The 23,619-nt window shown below is 41.3% G+C and overlaps 1 protein-coding gene across 5 annotated transcripts in view; it reads left to right on the top strand.

Moving 5' to 3' along the window:
* The window catches only part of LOC133656345 (tenascin-like), a 140,279-nt gene that overhangs the window by 94,736 nt on the left and 21,924 nt on the right, over positions 1 to 23,619 (top strand). For 3 of the 5 annotated variants that reach the window (XM_062057396.1, XM_062057397.1, XM_062057398.1), the window contains 4 exons: positions 22,408 to 22,530; positions 22,725 to 22,868; positions 22,928 to 23,047; positions 23,111 to 23,254. In XM_062057396.1, coding sequence (XP_061913380.1) covers positions 22,408 to 22,530; positions 22,725 to 22,868; positions 22,928 to 23,047; positions 23,111 to 23,254 — 531 coding nt within the window. Of the gene's footprint in view, positions 1 to 9,783; positions 10,057 to 19,989; positions 20,263 to 20,339; positions 20,613 to 20,822; positions 21,132 to 21,884; positions 22,158 to 22,407; positions 22,531 to 22,724; positions 22,869 to 22,927; positions 23,048 to 23,110; positions 23,255 to 23,619 lie in introns of all 5 variants that reach the window. The other 2 variants (XM_062057394.1, XM_062057395.1) reach the window with 2 other exon arrangements.

Raw genomic sequence — 23,619 nt, 5'->3', positions numbered from 1 at the left:
TGTAACTAAATAGAATAGTTTTCATTAAACACACTTAAATGGTGTGCTTTTGTTTGTGCTACGGTGCCATCTTTTGGATGCATTCGATCACTGCAGGTGCTGCTTGTGAATGTGAATTCCTGCTGTGCAAAGCTTTGAACCGGAAGTAGAAGTGCCATTTCGTCTTCTAATCGTCCATACCGTATGAATTCTTCATTCATCACTCCGAGCTACGTTTGTAAGTTTTACAATGTAACTAAAACATTGTTACTTACTAAACAAGTGTCTGTGTTAGTATTAACTTACAATGGCATTCTTTTTGTATTGTTTCAGTTTCACAAATTCGTCAGTAAATCCACCAAAACGTCACCGTGGAGTTTTTGAGTCTGTTTAGCTGATTGGAGAGCTAGCTTCCGCAGCTAGTGGGTCCATGACCATGACTTCTGTTTTGTTTGATCTGCCGTTTTACTGCCCTGTTACAGGCACCGTTTGGAAACAATTAAGGTATGTAAATAAACATTTCTGTGTAAATAACTAATTTCGCAATGTATATATCTGCGGCTTATAGTCCGGTGCGGCTAATAAATGGAAATGTTTTTTTTCTTTTCTAAAATTTAGTGGGTGCGGCTTAAAAAACGCTTAAATAGCGTTTTATGGTCCGGAAAATAGGGTATGTGACTATGAAGCATATGCATGCAAAACTAGCTAAAAAACTGTATTAGCATGCTAATACAGTAGTTAGCATGCGTGAAGTACCAAGTTGTATGACTCTGAGGCGTTCAGCTGCAAAAGTGGCCAACAAAGTTAGCATGCTAATATAGTAGTTAGCATGCGTCAAGTACCAAGTTGTATGACTCTGAGGCGTTCAGCTGCAAAATTGGCCAACAAAGTTAGCATGCTAATATAGTAGTTAGCATGCGTCAAGTACCAAGTTGTATGACTCTGAGGTGTTCAGCTGCAAAATTGGCCAACAAAGTTAGCATGCTAATATAGTAGTTAGCATGCGTCAAGTACCAAGTTGTATGACTCTGAGGCGTTCAGCTGCAAAATTGGCCAACAAAGTTAGCATGCTAATATAGTAGTTAGCATGCGTGAAGTACCAAGTTGTATGACTCTGAGGCGTTCAGCTGCAAAAGTGACCAACAAAGTTAGCATGCTAATACAGTAGTTAGCATGCGTCAAGTACCAAGTTGTATGACTGAGGCGTTCAGCTGCAAAATTGGCTAACAAAGTTAGCATGCTAACACAGTAGTTAGCATGCGTCAAGTACCAAGTTGTATGACTCTGAGGTGTTCAGCTTCAAAATTGGCTAACAAAGTTAGCATGCTAATACAGTAGTTAGCATGCTTGAAGTACCAAGTTGTATGACTGAGGCGTTCAACTGTAAAATTGGCCAACAAAGTTAGCATGCTAATATAGTAGTTAGCATGCGTCAAGTACCAAGTTGTATGACTGAGGCGTTCAGCTGCAAAATTGGCTAACAAAGTTAGCATGCTAATACGGTAGTTAGCATGCGTCAAGTACCAAGTTGTATGACTCTGAGGCGTTCAGCTGCAAAATTGGCTAACAAAGTTAGCGTGCTAATACAGTAGTTAGCATGAGTCAAGTACCGAGTTGTATGACTCTGAGGCGTTCAGCTGCAAAATTGGCTAACAAAGTTAGCATGCTAATTTTGTAACGCTGCCTAAGGTTAAGCCAATGAGTGGCCACGATACTGATTGTTTAGGTCGATACTATGTAGTATTGATATTCTAAGTTTTAGTTCCTTTAGCCATTTTTATGCTTGAAAATGCTTAATTTAGGGCATAATTACGTAGAATATGCCATGTTGTGTTCAGATAGCTTAGTATATTTTGATTGACTTGTATAGGTTTTAGTATATTTAATATATCAAAGTGGCCCCCCGCATCCTTTAAAGTGGCCCCTGGCTGGAAAAAGTTTGGACATCCCTGATTGAACACAAATGAGCTTTGGCACGCAAACCAACACAAGTGTGTAGCTTATTAGCATGCTAACACTACTTAGCCTCTGTTTGATAAGGTAACTGTTACAGTGGAACCTACGATTCCCCCCCCAAAAAAACCCGCGAATTTCAGTTGAGTAAACGTCGGAGTGTTATGCTTTTTTTTTCTCGCTTTTTAAAGCTCTTTTCAACACTTGTTTAAAGGGGAACTGCACTTTTTTGGAATCATTCGAAACCCTTATGCAAGCCAAGTACACATATTTTTTAATTTTTTTAATGCATTTTAAGTCAATAAATACGGCAAGTACGAGGCGGCTAACAATGCGGCTAATTGAAGTACACCTAAAAACATCCAAAAGCCGCCAATAATACTCCTATTTCCATCTCCTCACCTGAATATTAACCGAGTATCAACAATATTGGTATTGGAAGCTAAAGCCGGGACTTGTGATCACGGAGAGCTAACATTGTCACATTGGTGCGGTAAGCTGCTGCATCGCCTCTGAGTCGGAGTTGGTGAAAGTTAATTCGGGATGATAAATAAATCGAGAAGTTGGTCATCTTTGACGTCCAATTTAGACCCGGAGATGGCGAGAAAGACACGAAAAGACGCTCGTTTGCTCCTCCTGGATTATGATTGATTCTTCATCTAAACGGGAAGATATAAACATCCCACCAGTCGACATCCCAGTGAGAGCAGACATTGTACAGGAGGTGATTGTGTTATTATGCTCGGGATTTGTATATCTTGTTTGGCACTTAGTTTTTCACTAAAGCTGCATCGGTTTAGCACACAGCTTCTAAAACGTGTAGATCAGGGGTGTCAGACGTACGGCCCGAGGGCCGGATCAGGCCCGCAAACAGGTTTTATCCGGCCCGCGGGATGAGTTTGCTAAGTATAAAAATTAACCTGAAATTTTTGAATGAAAGAAACTGCTGTTCTAAATGTGTCCACTGGATGTCGCAATAGCAATTATTAGTATCTTTGTAGATGATGCTACATATGTACAAAATAAACCAAATAATGTTAGTACATCAGTGGAGGAAAATGATCAAACTACATAAATAACATACTGTAATTTGATTTTGATAAAATGTTTATCTTGATAGATTGAAAATTAACACCAACTGATGAACATTATCACATAATTTATTCAGAAAATATAAATAACGACAAATAAAGTATATATACTATTAACCGCAACAGGTAATTGTAAAAAAAAAAAAAATCCAACATAAATATTATTTGTACAATTTCAGAATGTGCTTGTTCTATTTTTAGACAAAGAAAACAATCTGAAGTTGTCTTTATTTATTTTTTTAAGTTATCGTGCCGTGATTTTACCAGTCCGGCCCACTTGGGAGTAGATTTTTCTCCATGTGGCCCCCGATCTAAAATGAGTTTGACACCCCTGGTGTAGATCGTCCTCCTTATACTCAGGTTCAAAAATATTCCAAAAGTAGTCTTTGTTGTCTCTCATGAAGTCTGCCATGATTAGTGGTGAAAAATTAACATTGTGATGCGTCTCTCAAATTAATAAAATGAGTAAAATATGTAAATATAAAATTTTATTACGAATGTCACTACTTGACATGTGCACTTACAACCTAGATGGAGGTGGCGGAAATAGAGCAATTCCCATTGGCTCCGTTGTTAGCTGACTTTTGCTAGCCTTTATTTACGATTTAGAATGCATAAAAAAAAAGAAGAACATCGGTATTTTTGTCTATTGTGAAGGATAGACAATATAAAGTAGCGCCACCTGGTGGACAGATGCAAAACATTATAGATTGCATTAGTTTATGTCAGTGCTTCTCAATTATTTTCTGTCATCACCACGATTGTAAATAGGAGCGTTTGTCTGTCAAATTGTTACAAGTACACCTCCGCATCACATTGCATCCTTAAAACATTCAAGGCAACACAAAAAATAAAAAAATATATACAGTAGGGAAGGGATTCATGTGGCCATAATTTCAAGAGGGAAGGTTAATTATTTTTGCTATGCAGTTTGCTGAAAATGATGGAAAGCGTCACAGCAACGGACGCTGCGGTTAAAGTTGCAATTGCCACAAAAACACATTTTCAGATGTTCAACATTCCACTGCCATCTGGCGGCCAAAAGTGGATACTGCAGCCCCTGTAAACATTTTTTAGACCCACTTTAACCATTTGATAATGAAAATGAGATTAACTCAAATAATAATAATAATACATTCTAATTATTTAGCAAGAAAGGAGCACAAAATATAACACTTCAACCTACAACACAACAATGATCAAAACAATGTGTGCCGGTTTTAATCCAAAAGTCGGCACGTTCTGCAGTGCACAGCTTTTCCATGAAGCATGACGCTGCACGATACTGATAAAGCATGTTTTTTTTTGTTGCCATTTTAGGCTGATTAAAGAAACAAATGACTATTGTACAAACCCCAAAAGCAGTGAAGTTGTCACGTTGTGTAAATGGTAAATAAAAAGAGAATACAATGATTTGCTAATCCTTTTCAACTTATATTCAATTGAATAGACTGCAAAGACAAGATATTTCATGTTCACACTGAGAAACTTCTTTTTTGTTGTTGTTGCAAATAATCATTAACTTAGAATTTAATGACAGCAACACATTGCAAAAAAGGCATTTTTACCACTGTGTTACATGGCCTTTCCTTTTAACAACACTCAGTAAAGGTTTGGGAACTGAGGAGACACATTTTTGAAGTGGAATTCTTTCCCATTCTTGCTTGATGTACAGCTTAAGTTGTTCAACAGCCTCCCTTCTCATATTTTAGCCTTCACACATTTTCAATGGGAGACAGGTCTGGACTACAGGCAGGCCAGTCTAGTACCCGCACTCTTTTACTACGAAGCCACGCTGTTGTAACACGTGGCTTGGCATCGTCTTGCCGAAATAAGCAGGGGCGTCCATGATAACGTTGCTCCAAAACCTTCACAGATGTGTAAGTTACCCATGTCTTGGGCACTAATACACCCCCATACCATCACACATGCTGGCTTTTACACTTTGCGCCTAGAACAATCCGGATGGTTCTTTTCCTCTTTGGTCCACAGTTTCCAAAAACCATTTGAAATGAGAGCTCTTTTCCACTTGGCATCAGTCCATCTTAGACGAGCTCAGGGCCCAACGAAGCGTTTCTGGGTGTTGTTGATAAACGGCTTTGGCGTTGCATAGTAGAGTTTTAACTCGCACTTACAGATGTAGCGACCAACTGTAGTTACTGACAGTGGTTTTCTGAAGTGTTCCTGAGCCCATGTGGTGATGTCCTTTACGCACTGATGTCGCTTTTTGATGCAGTACCGCCTGAGGGGATCCAAGGTCTGGGCATTCAATGTTGGTTTTCGGCATTGCCGCTTACATGCAGTGATTTCTCCCGATTCTCTGAACCTTTTGATGATATTACGGAGTGTAGATGGTGAAATCCCTAAATTCCTTGCAGTAGCTGGTTGAGAAATGTTGTTCCTAAACGCATTTGTTGACAAAGTGGTGACCCTCGCCCCGTCCTTGTTTGTGAATGACTTTTATACCCAATCATGGCACCCACCTGTTCCCAATTAGCCTGTTCCATACTTGCCAACCCTCCCGATTTTCCCGGGAGACTCCCGAATTTCAGTGCCCCTCCCAAAAATCTCCCGAATTTCTCCCGATTTCCACCCGGACAACAATATAGGGGGCGTGCCTTAAAGGCACTGCCTTTAGCGTCCGCTTTTCCACCATACAATCAGCGTCACATAATATATGCGGCTTATACACACACACAAGTGACTGCAACGCATACTTCGTCAACAGCCATACAGGTCACACTGAGGGTGGAGGTATAAACAACTTTAACACTGTTACAAATATGCGCCACACTGTGAACCCACACCAAACAAGAATGACAAACACATTTCGGGAGAACATCCGCACCGTAACACAACATGAACACAACAGAACAAATACCCGGAACCCCTTGCAGCACTAACTCTTATGGGACGCTACAATGTACACGTTTACCCCCCATCTCCCGAATATGGAGGTCCCAAGGTTGGCAAGTATGGCCTGTTCACCTGTGGGATGTTCCAAATAAGTGTTTGATGAGCATTCCTCAACTTTATCAGTATTTATTGCCACCTTTCCCAACTTCTTTGTCACGTGTTGCTGGCATCAAATTCTAAAGTTAATGATTATTTGCACACAAAAAAAAAGTTTATCAGTTTGAACATCAAATATGTTGTCTTTGTAGCATATTCAACTGAATATGGGTTGAAAATGCTTTGCAAATCATCGTATTCCGTTTATATTTACATCTAACACAATTTCCCAACTCATATGGAAACGGGGTTTGTAAGTGTTTGATGAGCGTTTCCTCAACTTTCTCAGTCTTTTTTGCCACACGTGCCAGCTTTTTTGAAACATGTTGCAGCCATCAAATTCCAAATGAGCTAACATTTGCAAAAAATAACAACGTTTACCAGTTTGAACGTTAAAAATCTTGTCTTTGCGGTCCATTCAATTGGATATAAGTTGAAAAGGATTTGCAAATCATTGTATTCTCTTTTTATTTACCATTTACTTCACTGGTTTTGGGTTTTTGTACAAAAATATGACAAATTTCACTTTGCATTTCTAAAAAAAAAACTCCAATCAGAAATGAACAATTTGCTCCGTGAAAACAAAACGTTGACCGACGTCAGTTCGCCTTTGTTGTTGTTCACCCTCCTTACTTTCTTCTCACCTTTCACGCCACACCTTTTGCCGCCGCATGCACGAAACTTAACGTCGCGGAGCTGCGAGAAGGCACGGCGATGGCGGCAGCCTCCTCTGTGAAGCCGCCATCTCTCCACCGTTTTTGGTTTCCAATATTAATAAGCCGTTTGGTTGAAGTGCATGAAGCCCCGCCCACCCCTTCTGCCCGCGTTTGTGATGATGGCAAAAGCAAACGAGTGACCGTGCCTGTAGGAACAAGACGACGACGTCATACCTCGTTCACCTTGAAGCGTCGCTTGCCCCAGGAGGTCTTGAAGGCTCCGAAAGGGCAAACGACTCGGCTCTGAGTCAAGGTCAAATGGCACAAAAGTGCATGCTAACATTCTTCCAACTGATGCTAGGTTCACAACAACGGCGCTTTAAAGCGGCATGCAAAGCGACGTTACAGCGTAACAAAGCCTGATTAAAGCGTGAGGGTCCTAATGGATCGTGGGAAAGCTTGTAGTTCGCCAAATTTTTTTAAACGGTTTTAAAAAATTCTGCGCTCTGTCAAGAATGGAATAAAGCGCAGAGAGCGTATCAAAGCATGACAAAGCTCAGCAAAACTTGACTAAAAGCGTAGGAAAGCTTAACAGATCTTGGTTCAAAGCGCGGACCCCTACAAATAGGAAGTGACTGTGATATTGACTAGTGACATTGAAACTTTTATGTAAAACCAACACAGGATTACAAATTCATTCTCGTTTGCATCATTGCCTTTTTTATACTTTTTTATATTGCTGTTTAATGTTGCAGTTAGACATTACTGTCTATAATTTTTCTGTATGAAAATGTTAATAATAAAGAGAATATGTTACGTTTAAAAGAAATGAAAAGTGTTATTTTCAACTAGCATAAGAAATGAAAGATAGAGAAATGAAGATATAAAACATAATATAACGAGAAAAAAAAGAGAAATTGAAAAAATAAATGAATATAAAAAATGGGTGGATAAAACAAATGCCTTTTATTATTTTCAACTAGCATGAAAGATAGATATTTATTAAGATGACAAAAATAAAAGAAATGAAGATATAAAACATAATATAACGAGAGAAAAAAAGAGAAATTGAAAAAATAAATGAATATAAAAAATGGGTGGATAAAACAAATGCCTTTTATTATTTTCAACTAGCATGAAAGATAGATATTTATTAAGATGACAAAAATAAAAGAAATGAAGATATAAAACATAATATAACGAGAGAAAAAAAGATAAATTGAAAAAATAAATGAATATAAAAAATGGGTGGATAAAACAAATGCCTTTTATTATTTTCAACTAGCATGAAAGATAGATATTTATTAAGATGACAAAAATAAAAGAAATGAAGATATAAAACATAATATAACGGAAAAAAAAGAGGAATTGAAAAAATAAATGAATATAAAAAATGGGTGGATAAAACAAATGCCTTTTATTATTTTCAACTAGCATGAAAGATAGATATTTATTAAGATGACAAAAATAAAAGAAATGAAGATATAAAACATAATATAACGAGAGAAAAAAAGAGAAATTGAAAAAATAAATGAATATAAAAAATGGGTGGATAAAACAAATGCCTTTTATTATTTTCAACTAGCATGAAAGATAGATATTTATTAAGATGACAAAAATAAAAGAAATGAAGATATAAAACATAATATAACGAGAAAAAAAAGAGAAATTGAAAAAATAAATGAATATAAAAAATGGGTGGATAAAACAAATGCCTTTTATTATTTTCAACTAGCATGAAAGATAGATATTTATTAAGATGACAAAAATAAAAGAAATGAAGATATAAAACATAATATAACGGGGGAAAAAAAGAGAAATTGAAAAAATAAATGAATATAAAAAATGGGTGGATAAAACAAATGCCTTTTATTATTTTCAACTAGCATGAAAGATAGATATTTATTAAGATGACAAAAATAAAAGAAATGAAGATATAAAACATAATATAACGAGAAAAAAAAGAGAAATTGAAAAAATAAATGAATATAAAAAATGGGTGGATAAAACAAATGCCTTTTATTATTTTCAACTAGCATGAAAGATAGATATTTATTAAGATGACAAAAATAAAAGAAATGAAGATATAAAACATAATATAACGAGAAAAAAAAGAGAAATTGAAAAAATAAATGAATATAAAAAATGGGTGGATAAAACAAATGCCTTTTATTATTTTCAACTAGCATGAAAGATAGATATTTATTAAGATGACAAAAATAAAAAATATGAAGATATAAAACATAATATAACGGGGGAAAAAAAGAGAAATTGAAAAAATAAATGAATATAAAAAATGGGTGGATAAAACAAATGCCTTTTATTATTTTCAACTAGCATGAAAGATAGATATTTATTAAGATGACAAAAATAAAAGAAATGAAGATATAAAACATAATATAACGAGAGAAAAAAAGAGAAATTGAAAAAATAAATGAATATAAAAAATGGGTGGATAAAACAAATGCCTTTTATTATTTTCAACTAGCATGAAAGATAGATATTTATTAAGATGACAAAAATAAAAGAAATGAAGATATAAAACATAATATAACGGAAAAAAAAGAGAAATTGAGAAAATAAATGAATGTAAAAAATGGGTGGAAAAACAGTATACTGAGTTTTTCACATTTTTTTCTTATTTTTGTTGTAACAATGCACAACAGAGCTTGATAATCGTGTCAGAGCCTGATTTAAAGGGTCAGGATCGCATCAAAGCGTGATAAAGTTCAATAAAGCGGAATAAAACTTATCAAAACGTGATTTAAAGCGTATCAAAGAGGGATCAAAGCGTGAGGAACGGTAAGAAAGCGGCAACTAGTTCGTATCAGAGCGTATCAGAGCGTATCAAAGCATAACATTACTTCAGAGATCGGGATATTCGTGGAAAAATTGACAAAAATTACGGAGCTTTGCTTGCCGCTTGAAAGCGCGGAAAGCGCCGTTGGTGTGAACCAGGTATGACGGATGCCTGAAAGAGACTTTCCTCTAAGCTTGCAACAATCCGAGCTGGATCCTAAAACCGGTGCATGCGCACGCCTGATCCAAGCGTCTAACGATGGTTTCTCCCCCCCCCCCCCCACCACCACCAGCGTATCAGCCGGCGCTCGGCCATCTTTACGTGTCCAACGTGACCTCGGAGAGCTTTTTGGTAGCCTGGGACGAACCCCGGGGACACTTTGACGGTTTTGTGCTGGAGATTATTGACTCGGGTTGGCTGACGCGGCCCCAGGAGTACAACCTGTCCCGCGACGCCACGTCGCAGCGGGTCTACGGGCTCCGGCCCGGCTCCGACTATGTAGCCTACCTCTACGGGACGCTCCAGGCCTCCCGAACGAGCGCTGTCAGTGTTGTCGCCTCCACAGGTATTTGAAGTCTTCTCCACGCTTTTCCATCACCAGCAGCCAGCATTTGAACAGTCCTTGTTGGTTCCTGTCGTCCCTGCGAAGTGACTTGTTAAACGGGTTATCGGGTCTCACGCCGTAGTGCAACATCTCGCCACAAGGTGCCGCTGTTGCTCAGCCCGGAATGTGCAAAGTCAAATCGGATGCTTTTTTTTTTTCCATTTTCACCAAATTCCCAGCACATGTTTCGGAAAAAGAAGTCTCTAGAGCACAGGCGTCAAACTCTAGGCCCGTCACATCATTTTATATGGCCACACACTAAAAAAAAAAATAGTGGGTTATTTTTGATAACCCAATTAATGAGTTGCTAGTGTTGGGTTAAATTTTGGAGTTATTTTTATGAATAGTGTCAGGTTCAAACACTGATGACATCTATTAAACAAGACAAGAAGCAAAGAATCAAACAGAGACAGAATTCAATTTGGGACTCAATTGAGGAGAGACGCCGGGACACGGTACTCTTGTACAATCTCCAGCACGCTCTGGCGAAAGATTGTACTCCTCCTTCTTTATTTGACTTCCTCCGACCACATGACCACAGCTGCTTCCAGAGGGAAGTGGGTCGTAAACAGCGTTGCCTTTGGTTACAGAACAGTTCAAAAGAACAGGTCGTAAACACTTCACAGAAAAGGTCGTAAACGAGTTCAAAAAAGAGGTTCAAAAAGAGGTCGTCTAGAAATTGGGCAGATCCTGCCTTCTCTCCGCTTTGTAGTCCCTGGGTCAAAACAACATCCTCCTGTTGATTACCATACATGAAAGGAAACATGAACACCTTCACCTTGCTTGTGGAGTTTTACAAGCCTTCTTCTTGGTAGGTTTCAAAGACAGCTTTTGCTTCTCGCCGGGCACTCAAATGTCACACAAAGTTTTTGTGATAACTTAGAAACAATTATTCTAACAAATAGCAATCCATTTTTTGAGTTATGAGGGTATTATTTTAACTCAATTTCTGTTTTTTCCAAAATTGTGACCCATTTTTGGGTTGTTTTTCAACGAGTAACGCACTTTTGAAGTAGAAGGCTTTTTTTCTATTAAAAACTAACTTTTTTTTTTTTAAGGGAATTTTAGTATGGATTAATCTCGTTGACATTATTTACAATCACCCAACATTGAGTTAGCACAGGGGTCGGCAACCCAAAACGTTGAAAGAGCCATAATGGACCAAAAATACAAAAAAAAAACAAGCCACGCTGTTGTAATAAGTGCAGAATGTGGCTTGGCATTGTCTTGCCGACATAAGCAGGGGCGTCCATGAAAAAGACGTTGCTTGGATGGCAACATATGTTGCTCCAAAAGCTGTATGTACCTTTCAGCATTAATGGTGCCCGTGTAAGTTACCCATGCCTTGGGTATTATTTTAACTCAATTTCTGGGGTTTTCAAAATGATGACCCATTTTTGGGTTGTTTTTCAACGAGTAACGCATTTTTGGGGTAAAAGGCTTTTTTTTTCTATTAAAAACTAACTTTTCTTGAAGGGAATTTTATTATGGATTAATCTCGTTGACATTATTTACAATCACCCAACATTGAGTTAGCACAGGGGTCGGCAACCCAAAATGTGCCAAAAGAGCCATATTGGACCAAAAATACAAATAACTAATTTGTCTGGAGCTGCAAAAAAATTAAAAGCCTTATATAAGTCTTGTAGTGAAGGCAACGCATGATGTAAGTGTCTATATTAGCTATAACAGCCTACTATCAAAATGACTTTAAAAGTAATATATGAGTGTTATAATGAAGACAACACATGCTGTAAGTGTCTATATTAGCTATGTTAGCCTACTATCAAAATGACTTTAAAAGTCTTATATAAGTGTTATAATGAAGACAACACATGATATAAGTGTCTATGTTAGCCTACTATCAAAATGACTTTAAAAGTCTTATATAAGTGTTATAATGAAGACAACACATAATGTGAGTGTCTATTTAGCCTACTATCAAAATGACTTTAAAAGTCTTATATAAGTGTTATAATGAAGACAACACATGATGTAAGTGTCTATATTAGCCATCCATCCATCCATCTTCTTCCGCTTATCCGAGGTCGGGTCGCGGGGGCAGCAGCTTAAGCAGGGAAGCCCAGACTTCCCTCTCCCCAGCCACTTCGTCCAGCTCCTGCCGGGGGATCCCGAGGCGTTCCCAGGCCAGCCGGGAGACATAGTCTTCCCAATGTGTCCTGGGTCTTCCCCGTGGCCTCCTACCGGTCGGACGTGCCCTAAACACCTCCCTAGGGAGGCGTTCGGGTGGCATCCTGACCAGATGCCCGAACCACCTCATCTGGCTCCTCTCGATGTGGAGGAGCAGCGGCTTTACTTTGAGCTCCCCCCGGATGGCAGAGCTTCTCACCCTATCTCTAAGGGAGAGCCCCGCCACCCGGCGGAGGAAACTCATTTCGGCCGCTTGTACCCGTGATCTTGTCCTTTCGGTCATAACCCAAAGCTTGTGACCATAGGTGAGGATGGGAATGTAGATCGACCGGTAAATTGACAGCTTTGCCTTCCGGCTCAGCTCCTTCTTCACCACAACGGATCGATACAGCGTCCGCATTACTGAAGACGCCGCACCGATCCGCCTGTCGATCTCACGATCCACTCTTCCCTCACTCGTGAACAAGACTCCGAGGTACTTGAACTCCTCCACTTGGGGCAGGGTCTCCTCCGCAACCCGGAGATGGCACTCCACCCTTTTCCAGACGAGAACCATGGATTCGGATTTGGAGGTGCTGATTCTCATCCCAGTCGCTTCACACTCAGCTGCGAACCGATCCAGCGAGAGCTGAAGATCCTGGCCAGATGAAGCCATCAGGACCACATCATCTGCAAAAAGCAGAGACTTAATCCTGCAGCCACCAAACCAGATCCCCTCAACGCCTTGACTGCGCCTAGAAATTCTGTCCATAAAAGTTATGAACAGAATCGGTGACAAAGGGCAGCCTTGGCGGAGTCCAACCCTCACTGGAAACGTGTCCGACTTACTGCCGGCAATGCGGACCAAACTCTGGCACTGATCATACAGGGAGCGGACCGCCACAATCAGACAGTCCGATACCCCATACTCTCTGAGCACCCCCCACAGGACTTCCCGAGGGACACGGTCGAATGCCTTCTCCAAGTCCACAAAACACATGTAGACTGGTTGGGCAAACTCCCATGCACCCTCAAGGACCCTGCCGAGAGTATAGAGCTGGTCCACAGTTCCACGACCAGGACAAAAACCACACTGTTCCTCCTGAATCCGAGGTTCGACTATCCGGCGTAGCCTCCTCTCCAGCACACCTGAATAGACCTTACCGGGAAGGCTGAGGAGTGTGATCCCACGATAGTTAGAACACACCCTCCGGTTCCCCTTCTTAAAGAGAGGAACCACCACCCCGGTCTGCCAATCCAGAGGTACCGCCCCCGATGTCCACGCGATGCTGCAGAGTCTTGTCAACCAAGACAGCCCCACAGCATCCAGAGCCTTAAGGAGCTCCGGGCGGATCTCATCCACCCCTCGGGGCCTTGCCACCGAGGAGCTTTTTAACTACCTCAGCAACCTCAGCCCCAGAAATAGGAGAGCCCACCACAGATTCCCCAGGCACTGCTTCCTCATAGGAAGACGTGTTTGTGGGATTGATGAGGTCTTCGAAGTATTCCCTCCACCGATCCACAACATCCGCAGTCGAGGTCAGCAGAACACCATCCTCACCGTACACGGTGTTGATAGTGCACTGCTTCCCCTTCCTGAGGCGGCGGATGGTGGTCCAGAATCGCTTCGAAGCCGTCCGGAAGTCGTTTTCCATGGCTTCCCCGAACTCCTCCCATGTCCGAGTTTTTGCCTCCGTGACCGCCGAAGCCGCACACCGCTTGGCCTGTCGGTACCTGTCCGCTGCCTCAGGAGTCCTATGAGCCAAAAGAACCCGATAGGACTCCTTCTTCAGCTTGACGGCATCCCTCACCGCCGGTGTCCACCAACGGGTTCTAGGATTACTGCCACGACAGGCACCAACTACCTTGCGGCCACAGCTCCAATCAGCCGCCTCGACAATAGAGGTGCGGAACATGGTCCATTCGGACTCAATGTCCAGCACCTCCCTCGTGACATGTTCAAAGCTCTTCCGGAGGTGGGAATTGAAACTCTCTCTGACAGGAGACTCTGCCAGACGTTCCCAGCAAACCCTCACAATGCGTTTGGGCCTGCCAGGTCTGTCCGGCATCCTCCCCCACCATCGCAGCCAACTCACCACCAGGTGGTGATCAGTAGAAAGCTCCGCCCCTCTCTTCACCCGAGTGTCCAAAACATGAGGCCGCAAATCCGACGACACAACTACAAAGTCAATCATGGAACTGCGGCCTAGGGTGTCCTGGTGCCAAGTGCACATATGGACACCCTTATGTTTGAACATGGTGTTCGTTATGGACAATCTGTGACGGGCACAAAAGTCCAATAACAAAACACCGCTCGGATTCAGATCCGGGCAGCCATTCTTCCCAATCACGCTTCTCCAGGTTTCACTGTCGCTGCCAACATGAGCGTTGAAGTCCCCCAGTAGAACGAGGGAATCACCCGGGGGAGCACTCTCAAGTACTCCCTCGAGCGAATCCAAAAAGGGTGGGTACTCTGAGCTGCGGTTTGGCGCGTAAGCGCAGACCACAGTCAGGACCCGTTCCCCCACCCGAAGGCGGAGGGAAGCTACCCTCTCGTCCACTGGGTTGAACTCCAACATGCAGGCTCTGAGCCGGGGGGAAACAAGAATTGCCACCCCAGCCCGTCGCCTCTCACTGCCGGCAACGCCAGAGTAGAAGAGAGTCCAGCCCCTCTCGAGAGAACTGGTTCCAGAGCCCTTGCTGTGCGTCGAAGTGAGTCCGACTATGTCTAGTCGGAACTTCTCCACCTCGCGCACTAGCTCAGGCTCCTTCCCCCCCCAGCGAGGTGACGTTCCACGTCCCAAGAGCTAGCTTCTGTAGCCGAGGATCGGACCGCCAAGTGCCCTGCCTTCGGCTGCCGCCCAGCTCACATCGCACCCGACCTCTATGACCCCTGCTATGGGTGGTGAGCCCATTGGAGGGAGAACCCACGTTGCCTCTTCGGGCTGTGCCCGGCCGGGCCCCATGGGGACAGGCCCGGCCACCAGGCGCTCGCCATCGTGCCCCACCTCCGGGCCTGGCTCCAGAGGGGGGCCCCGGTGACCCGCGTCCGGGCGAGGGAAATCTGGGTCCATAGTTTTAATTTCTCATTGAGGTCTTCGAGCTGCTCTTTGTCTGATCCCTCACCTAGGACCAGTTTGTCTTGGGAGACCCTACCAGGGGGCATAAAGCCCCCGGACAACATAGCTCCTAGGATCATTGGGACACGCAAACTCCTCTACCACGGTAAGGTGGCAGCTCAGAGAGGAGGTCTATATTAGCCCACTATCAAAATGACTTTAAAAGTCTTATATAAGTGTTATAATGAAGGCAACACATGATGTAAGTGTCTATATTAGCCTACTATCAAAATGACTTTAAAAGTCTTATATAAGTGTTATAATGAAGGCAACACATGATGTAAGTGTCTATATTAGCCTACTATCAAAATGACTTTAAAAGTCTTATATAAGTGTTATAATGAAGGCAACGCATGATGTAAGTGTATATATTAGCTCTAACAGCCTACTATCAAAATGACTTTAAAAGTCTTATATAAGTGTTATAATGAAGGCAACGCATGATGTAAGTGTCTATATTAGCCTACTATCAAAATGACTTTAAAAGTCTTATATAAGTGTTATAATGAAGACAACACATGATGTAAGTGTCTATATTAGCCTACTATCAAAATGACTTTAAAAGTCTTATATAAGTGTTATAATGAAGGCAACGCATGATGTAAGTGTCTATATTAGCCTACTATCAAAATTACTTTAAAAGTCTTATATAAGTGTTATAATGAAGGCAACACATGATGTAAGTGTCTATATTAGCCTACTATCAAAATGACTTTAAAAGTCTTATATAAGTGTTATAATGAAGGCAACGCATGATGTGTCTATATTAGCTCTAACAGCCTACTATCAAAATGACTTTAAAAGTCTTATATAAGTGTTATAATGAAGACAACACATGATGTGTCTATATTAACTATAATAGCCTACTGTCAAAATGACTAGAATTTTACTGTGAAGTATACAGATTTTTGTTTGCAGTGTACGTAAAGAAATATATTTAATAATAAAATGCATAGGCAAATCCGTTAATTATTCACTGTTAAAATCGGCCCTCTGCGATGTGGCCCTCGATGAAAACGAGTTTGACACCCCTGCTGTAGAGTTCTCGAGTCAAACATGGCAGTCTTTGGCCGAAACGGGGGCGGAGCTTACATGCATCCTTGGATCAGTATATGAAATTCTGCAGCAGGCATGGGCCGGTATGACATTTGGGCAATATGGCAAAAATATACCGATTCCTGGTACCTGGAAATCCATACCCATTGGTACTTTTGTGTGTATTTAATTTTTTTAGAAAAGTTTTGATAATAAAATAAACATTTGTATGTGCAAATGCAGTTGATGGCAGGAGTTTATAGTTGATGTTGTGTTGATCAGTCTTTGCGGTCTTTTGCGCCCTAAAAAGTGTTAATCCTGTATGTATTGTGCTAATTACGCACTCGAAATATTTTCCATTTCATTAACACATTTGGAGGAGTGGAAACCGCCATGTAAAATCGCTGATGCTAATCAGAAGCATGTCAATAGCAAAGCCAACATAAATTGTTTTTTTTAGTCCATTTCTTTGTTGGCATTGGACATTGCAGCATTACTTAGAAGTGGTTTGGCTGAGTCCGCTCTCAGTGCTGCTGGAGTGATCACCAAGGGGTGGATTTTACGCAATTCGGTCCTTGGTAGGACCGGCGGGATTCGGTCGGCGCCAAAAAGGGTACCAGATTCGGTACCCTTCCCTAACGCTATTATAAATACAGCTCTTAAATGTGTATTTTTTAATTTTTTTCAAAGTCCTTATTGAAAAGAAAAGAAAAATAACTTTTCAGTAAAGGGGTTGTATGTTTATTTTATTTTTTTCCTATTATGCAGCTCATTTTTATTTGACAGTTATTGAAATATCTTGTGTGACATCCTGCACAAAAGTGCACTTTATCTTATTTTTATTTTATTTTATTTTTGTATTTATTTATTTATTTATTTTTCCTTTTATTTTTATTTATTTATTTTTCCTTTTATTTTTATTGACATCCAGCATCAGACATTCCTATCCATCACATCATATTCACATGCAGGTACATCATATATCTGTTGTGTGCCCTAAATGTCAAAATAATATTTGTTGTTTATATCCCAACCACCCCCCCCCCCCCAAAAAAGAAGTAATAAACAGCAAAAAAAAAACAAAGTAGTATCTACAATACATCAATTAAATAAACAAAAAAAGAAATAATAGTACATTAATAATAATAATAATCAGAAATAAAAAATATATATATAAACAGATACATATATATATACACACACACACACATACATATATATATATATATATATATATATATATATATATATATATATATATATATATATATATATATATATATATATATATATATATATACATACACATGAACAGGAGTAATCCTTTTTTTTCTTCTTTTTTTTTAAGCGGTACAATCACTAATTCGAAAAATTAAAGTCAGGCTTATGGGTCGTGTTGTTTGTTTAAACCAATAAATATAACAAGAACACCACAGGCCAAGTTATTGTTACCATTAGTGCTTTACTACAACATACAGTATATCTTTTTAAAATGTCTATATTTTTCAAGGTAAATAATTATATTGAATACAAATTGCTTGTCAACCTGTGCACATGCACAAAGTGCGAACATGAAAACAAGAGACATTAAAAGTCTTTCTCCAATCAAAAAAACATTTCCCAATCCAAACTGTACGTTAAGCCTACTCGCGGCAATATGACGACAGGAAGTGAATTTCCGTGACGTCGCATAAAACTGGGCGTGACGCACCCAACACACATTTTTTTTCTTTATTATTAAAAAAACAAAAAACATTTATAAATTAAAACGGACGAAGTAAAGCATATTTAAACACTCAAATAAAAATAATATTATATTGTGTGGCTATTTATTTGTTGTATTTAATTTTCTAAATAAAACGTGGTTATAAGTGTGTATGAGTACTTTGGGAGCAATACCGTAATAATAATAATAACGTGATCATTTTGTTGACAATAACCCTGTTATGAAATTTTCGCATCGTTACATCTCCGGGTGTCACTAACGCCAGATAGTTAATTCATGTCAAGGCAGCTTTAACTTTACCCTTCCAAAATATGCTAGCTTCATGCTAATTTACATGGGATTTGCCATAGACATGCTACTTTTAGCATTAGCGATTTTACACTGCGATTTCACCACCTCCAAATTTGGCAATTAACACTTTGTAGGGCGCAACATAACGCATTCAACTTCGTGCCAACGTGTTATTGATTGATTTTTTTTATTTCTTAAAATTGCAAAATATACCAAAAAATACAGTATATTTAGTCCGATTGTTTTGGGGGTTGTTTTTGTACCAAAACATAATAATGACCACTTTTTAAAAACAATTTAAGATGGCAAAATAAATCAAATAAATATTTAGTCTAATAATATTTTTTGCACCAACATATAATTTAATAATGAAAACTTTTAAAACATTTTTACAACGGCGAATGATATCAAATATTTAGTCCAATCATTTTTTGCACCAAAAACTAAATTATTTAAGAAACCCTTTAAAACATTTTTTAAATGGCAAAATATACCACATAAATATTTAGTTCAATCTTTTTTTGCACCAAAATCTAATTTAATAATGAAAATGGTCTAAAAAAAAAATACAATTACAAAATATACCACATAAATATTAGTCCAAAAAAATCTGATTTAAAAATGAAAATGTTTTAAAAAAAATACAATTACAAAATATACCACATAAATATTTAGTCCAATCATTTTTTTCACGAAAATCTGACTTAAAAATGAAAATGTTTAAAAAAAAAAATACAATTACAAAATATACCACATAAATAATTACTCCAATCATTTTTTTCACAAAAATCTAATTTAACCTCTTAAGGCCCAAGCTGTTTGTTTACATGTTTTTTTTATTTCTCTTTGCTGCTTGGGCTTATTGGACCCTAATTAGAATAAAAATTAAGAATCATCTTTTGACATGATGTACTTAGTTCATAAGTACACAACCGTGTACTTCATGTTTAGTGACATGCTAATTCTTATTTTTACACTTTTTTTCCATTGTATGATATACTCTTCTGACACCACCAGATGGCAGTATAAGTGTCCACATAAGTGGCCATAAGACCCCAATTCAGTAGTGTACACAATTTTGTAAATAAGAGCTAAAAGGTGCTGTCCACGCATGTGGCCACTAAGCCTTTAGAGGTTTTATTGATGAAAATGTTGTAAAAAAAAAAATGCAATTACAAAATATACCACGTAGTGAGTGTTGCTGCTCCCGTAGATCGTAGATGCGCTGCCATGTCCGATCTCTTCAGTGGACTTGACTCCTTCCTCGGTCGTAGAACACGCACAGCTCATGATGCAGACGACCCGGAGGACTTCTGACATCCGCTTTTTGCTGGTACTGCAGGGACGGTATGAAGGAACAGTTTTCATACCACAGTCTACCTTTTAAAACCGGTTACCGGCCCATGCCTACTCTGTAGATTTGTCTTTCGAGGCCTTTTGAACCCAAGCCATACCGATGCGCAAACCCTTTTTCTTAAAAAAACGTTTCTTTGATCAGCTTCGTGGGGATGACACGCCGTCGCCTAGCTTGTTACATCCAAGGTGACGCTGCTTAGTTTCAAACCAATGCATATATTTCTCTCTCCTCTCTAGCTGAAGAGCCCGATTTGTCCAGGCTAGTTGTTTCTAACGTTACCTCAGACAGAGTGTCTCTGTCGTGGCGGGCGGGCGACAAGGCGTTTGATAACTTTGTAGTTGAAGTCAGAGAGTCTGCTTTGCCCTCGCAGGCGATGGGCCAGGCATTGCCAGGCCACGTGCGCTCCACGGTCATGGCCGGCCTTAAAGCCAGTACACGCTACGACCTAAAGCTGTACGCCAGCGCCGGCGGCCGCAACACGCAACCTTTGTTCGCTGTCGCCACGACAGGTAGGACGCCACAAGTGAGATACCGAACGCTCACAATCCATGCAAGACTGAACCGCCATCTTCTTCTCTCTGTTCAGAGGACGCCCCCGTGTTGGGGCCCATAGCCGCTTCATCTCCAAGTCCGCATAACCTCACCTTGACGTGGAGCACTGTGTCGGGCCACTTTGATGGCTTCGTTATCCGAGTCGCTGACTCGGAACAGCATTCTGAGCCGCTGGAGTTTAGTCTTCCGGGTGACGCCATGAACTTTACCGTCTCAAACTTGATGGACGCCACGGGCTATAACGTTGAACTGTACGGGCTTTCTCACGGGCGCCGCACTCCTTCAGTGGTAGCCCATGCCTCCACAGGTATACTTCACTCACGTGCATGACTTTTAAAGTGCATGAGATTGTTCACACTAGCATCCAGGAAGGTGTGACCCAGAACAGGCTAATCTTTCAAATATCACAGCTAAGGTGTAGGACATATTGGATGTAGGAAGTAAACCTAGAAGACAGTTTGCTGATTTGCTTTTGCTATCCTTCACACGCAACTCCAAAACCACCACCGCCCCACAGCTCCTTTGCCCAAAGTGGAAAACTTGACCGTTTCGAACGTCACCCCCTTCGGCTTCCGTGTGTCATGGGGGGTGAAGCAGCGGCAGGCCCGGGAGGAACCTGTGCCCTCCAGTGGCCATTTCAGCCACTTTAACCTAGTGGTGACCGACTCGGGCTGGCTGCTGGCGCCCCAGGAGTTCACAGTGCCGGGAAACCAGAGCCACCTGGACATCTGGGGGCTCATCACCGGTATAGGCTATGAGGTCAGGCTGACGGGCGTGTCGGAGGCGGGGCTCCTCTCTCGGCCCCTCACCACTGTGGCTGTCACAGGTATCCACCGCTGGGAGCCTACCCTTTTGGGGCTCCCTCGAATCCTGGTGCAACTACTGTGCAATGATGCAACTCTGAAGCTTCAACTTCACAACCTGGCAGGCATCAAAACCACAACACATGTATTGAATTGTTTTTTTTCCGAAGCCCTGCCATGTTCTGCTGCTGAGGCTTCAGCACAGTATTGCCTGCTAGAACCACATTTATGACTCGTATGAATCTTTTCCAGAATCCTCTTAAGCACTCTTCCCATTTCCTTTCATCCGTCTAGCTCTGACGTCGCCTTGGGAGCACATGAGAGGCTCCCATCTGTTTCGACTTTTGAAATAAGAGTCAGCTTGTTAGTTTGTGTTCCGATTTGACCGCGTGTTTTCCCTCCGATGCTTATTTCACGGTTTACACTTCAGTTTGGTGGATTCCACAGCTTACTGTTGCAAAACTATCAGAGGAAGGAAAACACGTCAGTTGATCCAACTTCTGTTTGTTTACCTTTTTGAATGTGCCGGCGAGAGGACGCATGGCCTCCCAACAGATTGACCTTTAACTGACATGATGAACGTCTATGAAAACTCTTCCGTTCCTTTCATCCCCTTTCTTGGTTGCCATGACTGTCTTGAACTAACAAACCCGAGCATCTTGGTCAAGGAATGCGATAGGGAAGGATCCTCCTAACCCGTCTTGCTTGAATTCTTTAGTCCGAAGTCGAGGACCGATCCCAGCAACCATCGACAATGTTGTTTCCCTTGTGGCCAGAGGCGGAACCCGAGGTGGACCACCTTTTTGTCTCTGACATCACCGCTGACAGCTTCCGCGTGTCCTGGGCGGCGGACGAAGACCTCTTCGACCGATTTGTCATCAAACTGCGGGACAGCAAGAGGTCTGGACGCCCTCAGGAGCACATTGCTGCCGGGGATGAGCGAACCAGGCTAATCACTGGACTTGTGGGGGGAACAGAGTATGAAATTGAGCTGTACGGCATATCTTTGGACCACAGATCCCAACCGATCTTCGGTGTAGCTCAGACAGGTACATCAACCGCATCAGGCCTGGATCCACTGGGTCTATACTAACTTCACTGAACTCTCAGGACTGGATCCAATGGGTCTGTACTAACTTCTTGGTCCTCTCGGGACTCGATCCACTGGGTCTATACTAACCTCTTCCGTACACTAATCGTTTGTGTCACTCTGAAACTCGGCCAAACCGACGAGTATCATCTCTTTGGACAGGTTTTTGGAGTTCAATTTAACCTGTAAACCCTTCTTCCTTCTGCCAGGCCTGATGACACCAAAAGGCCTTCGTTTTTCTGACGTAACCGACTCCTCGGCTGTCGTCCATTGGTCCGTGCCTCAGTCGGCAGTAGACAACTATCACATCACCTATGTGCCGTTTGAAGGAGGTAAGATCAGTGTACTCAAAGTGTTTGATTCGACTTAGGACTGACGTAACATCTAGAACGATACAATTCAGGGTTGGTAGCACTGACAACACAAACTCTTAAAAGAACAAATACGCTGATTAGTCATGGATGTAATACTTTCCAGTGTTAACTGTACTTTACAGTCCTGCTAGAGTGACTCTGCTTGTGCACAGGAAGCCCCATGACGGTCACTGTGGACGGCGACGTCCTCCAGGCCTTACTGCCCAACATGAGTCCCGGCAGGGTGTACCAGGTGACCGTCAGTGCCATGAAGGGTCTGGAGGAGAGTGACCCCAGCGCTGACTCCGTAACCACAGGTTGGCCTGGTAGTACTCACGCTGCACTCGGTGGACGCTCATGTCTTTTTCGTCTTAAGCTTTGGACCGACCTCAAGGTCTGACCGTGGTAAATGTGACGGACACCTCTGCTCTGTTGCTGTGGCAACCGTCCGTGGCCCTGGTGGATGGATACGTGGTCATGTACACCTCCGAGTCAGGTACTACATGAATCTATCTGTTACTTGACGGGCTTCAATGGACCGCATGATGTTGTCTTACAGCGTCGCCAGTCGTAGAACGTGTTTCCGGGGCTACGGCAGAGTTAGCCATGGGGTCGCTGGTTCCGGGAAGTCTCTACACTGTGGAGCTCTTTTCCACCAAAGAGGCTCAGAAGAGTGTGTCTATTGGAACAGAATTTACCACTGGTAGGGAAAAGTCTCGTGTGGTACTATTTTCTGAGGTGACCTCGAAGTAATGTTGCAATTTTCAACACCAACAAAGCAAGCATGTTTGGTCGGAAAGTAAGTAAGGCTTCATTCACTCTTCCAAAATGCGCTAGCTTCCTGCTAATTGGATTTGCAATAGACAGGCTACTTTTAGCATTAGCGATTTTACATGGCGATTTTGCCGCCTCCAAATTTGGTTATGAAAACCACAACTGAGATGAACGTTACAATAAAAAAAACAGCTGGCGTGTAAGCGCAATACTTACAGTATTAACACTTTGTAGGGCACAGCATAACGCATTCAACTTTGTGCTAATGTCTTATTAATTGATTTCTTAAAATTG

This window comes from Entelurus aequoreus, linkage group LG08 (assembly GCF_033978785.1).
Source record: "Entelurus aequoreus isolate RoL-2023_Sb linkage group LG08, RoL_Eaeq_v1.1, whole genome shotgun sequence".
NCBI classification, from domain to species: Eukaryota; Metazoa; Chordata; class Actinopteri; order Syngnathiformes; family Syngnathidae; genus Entelurus; species Entelurus aequoreus.
The sequence above is the reverse complement of the archived record's forward strand: the minus strand, read 5'-3'. Positions and strand labels throughout refer to the sequence as shown.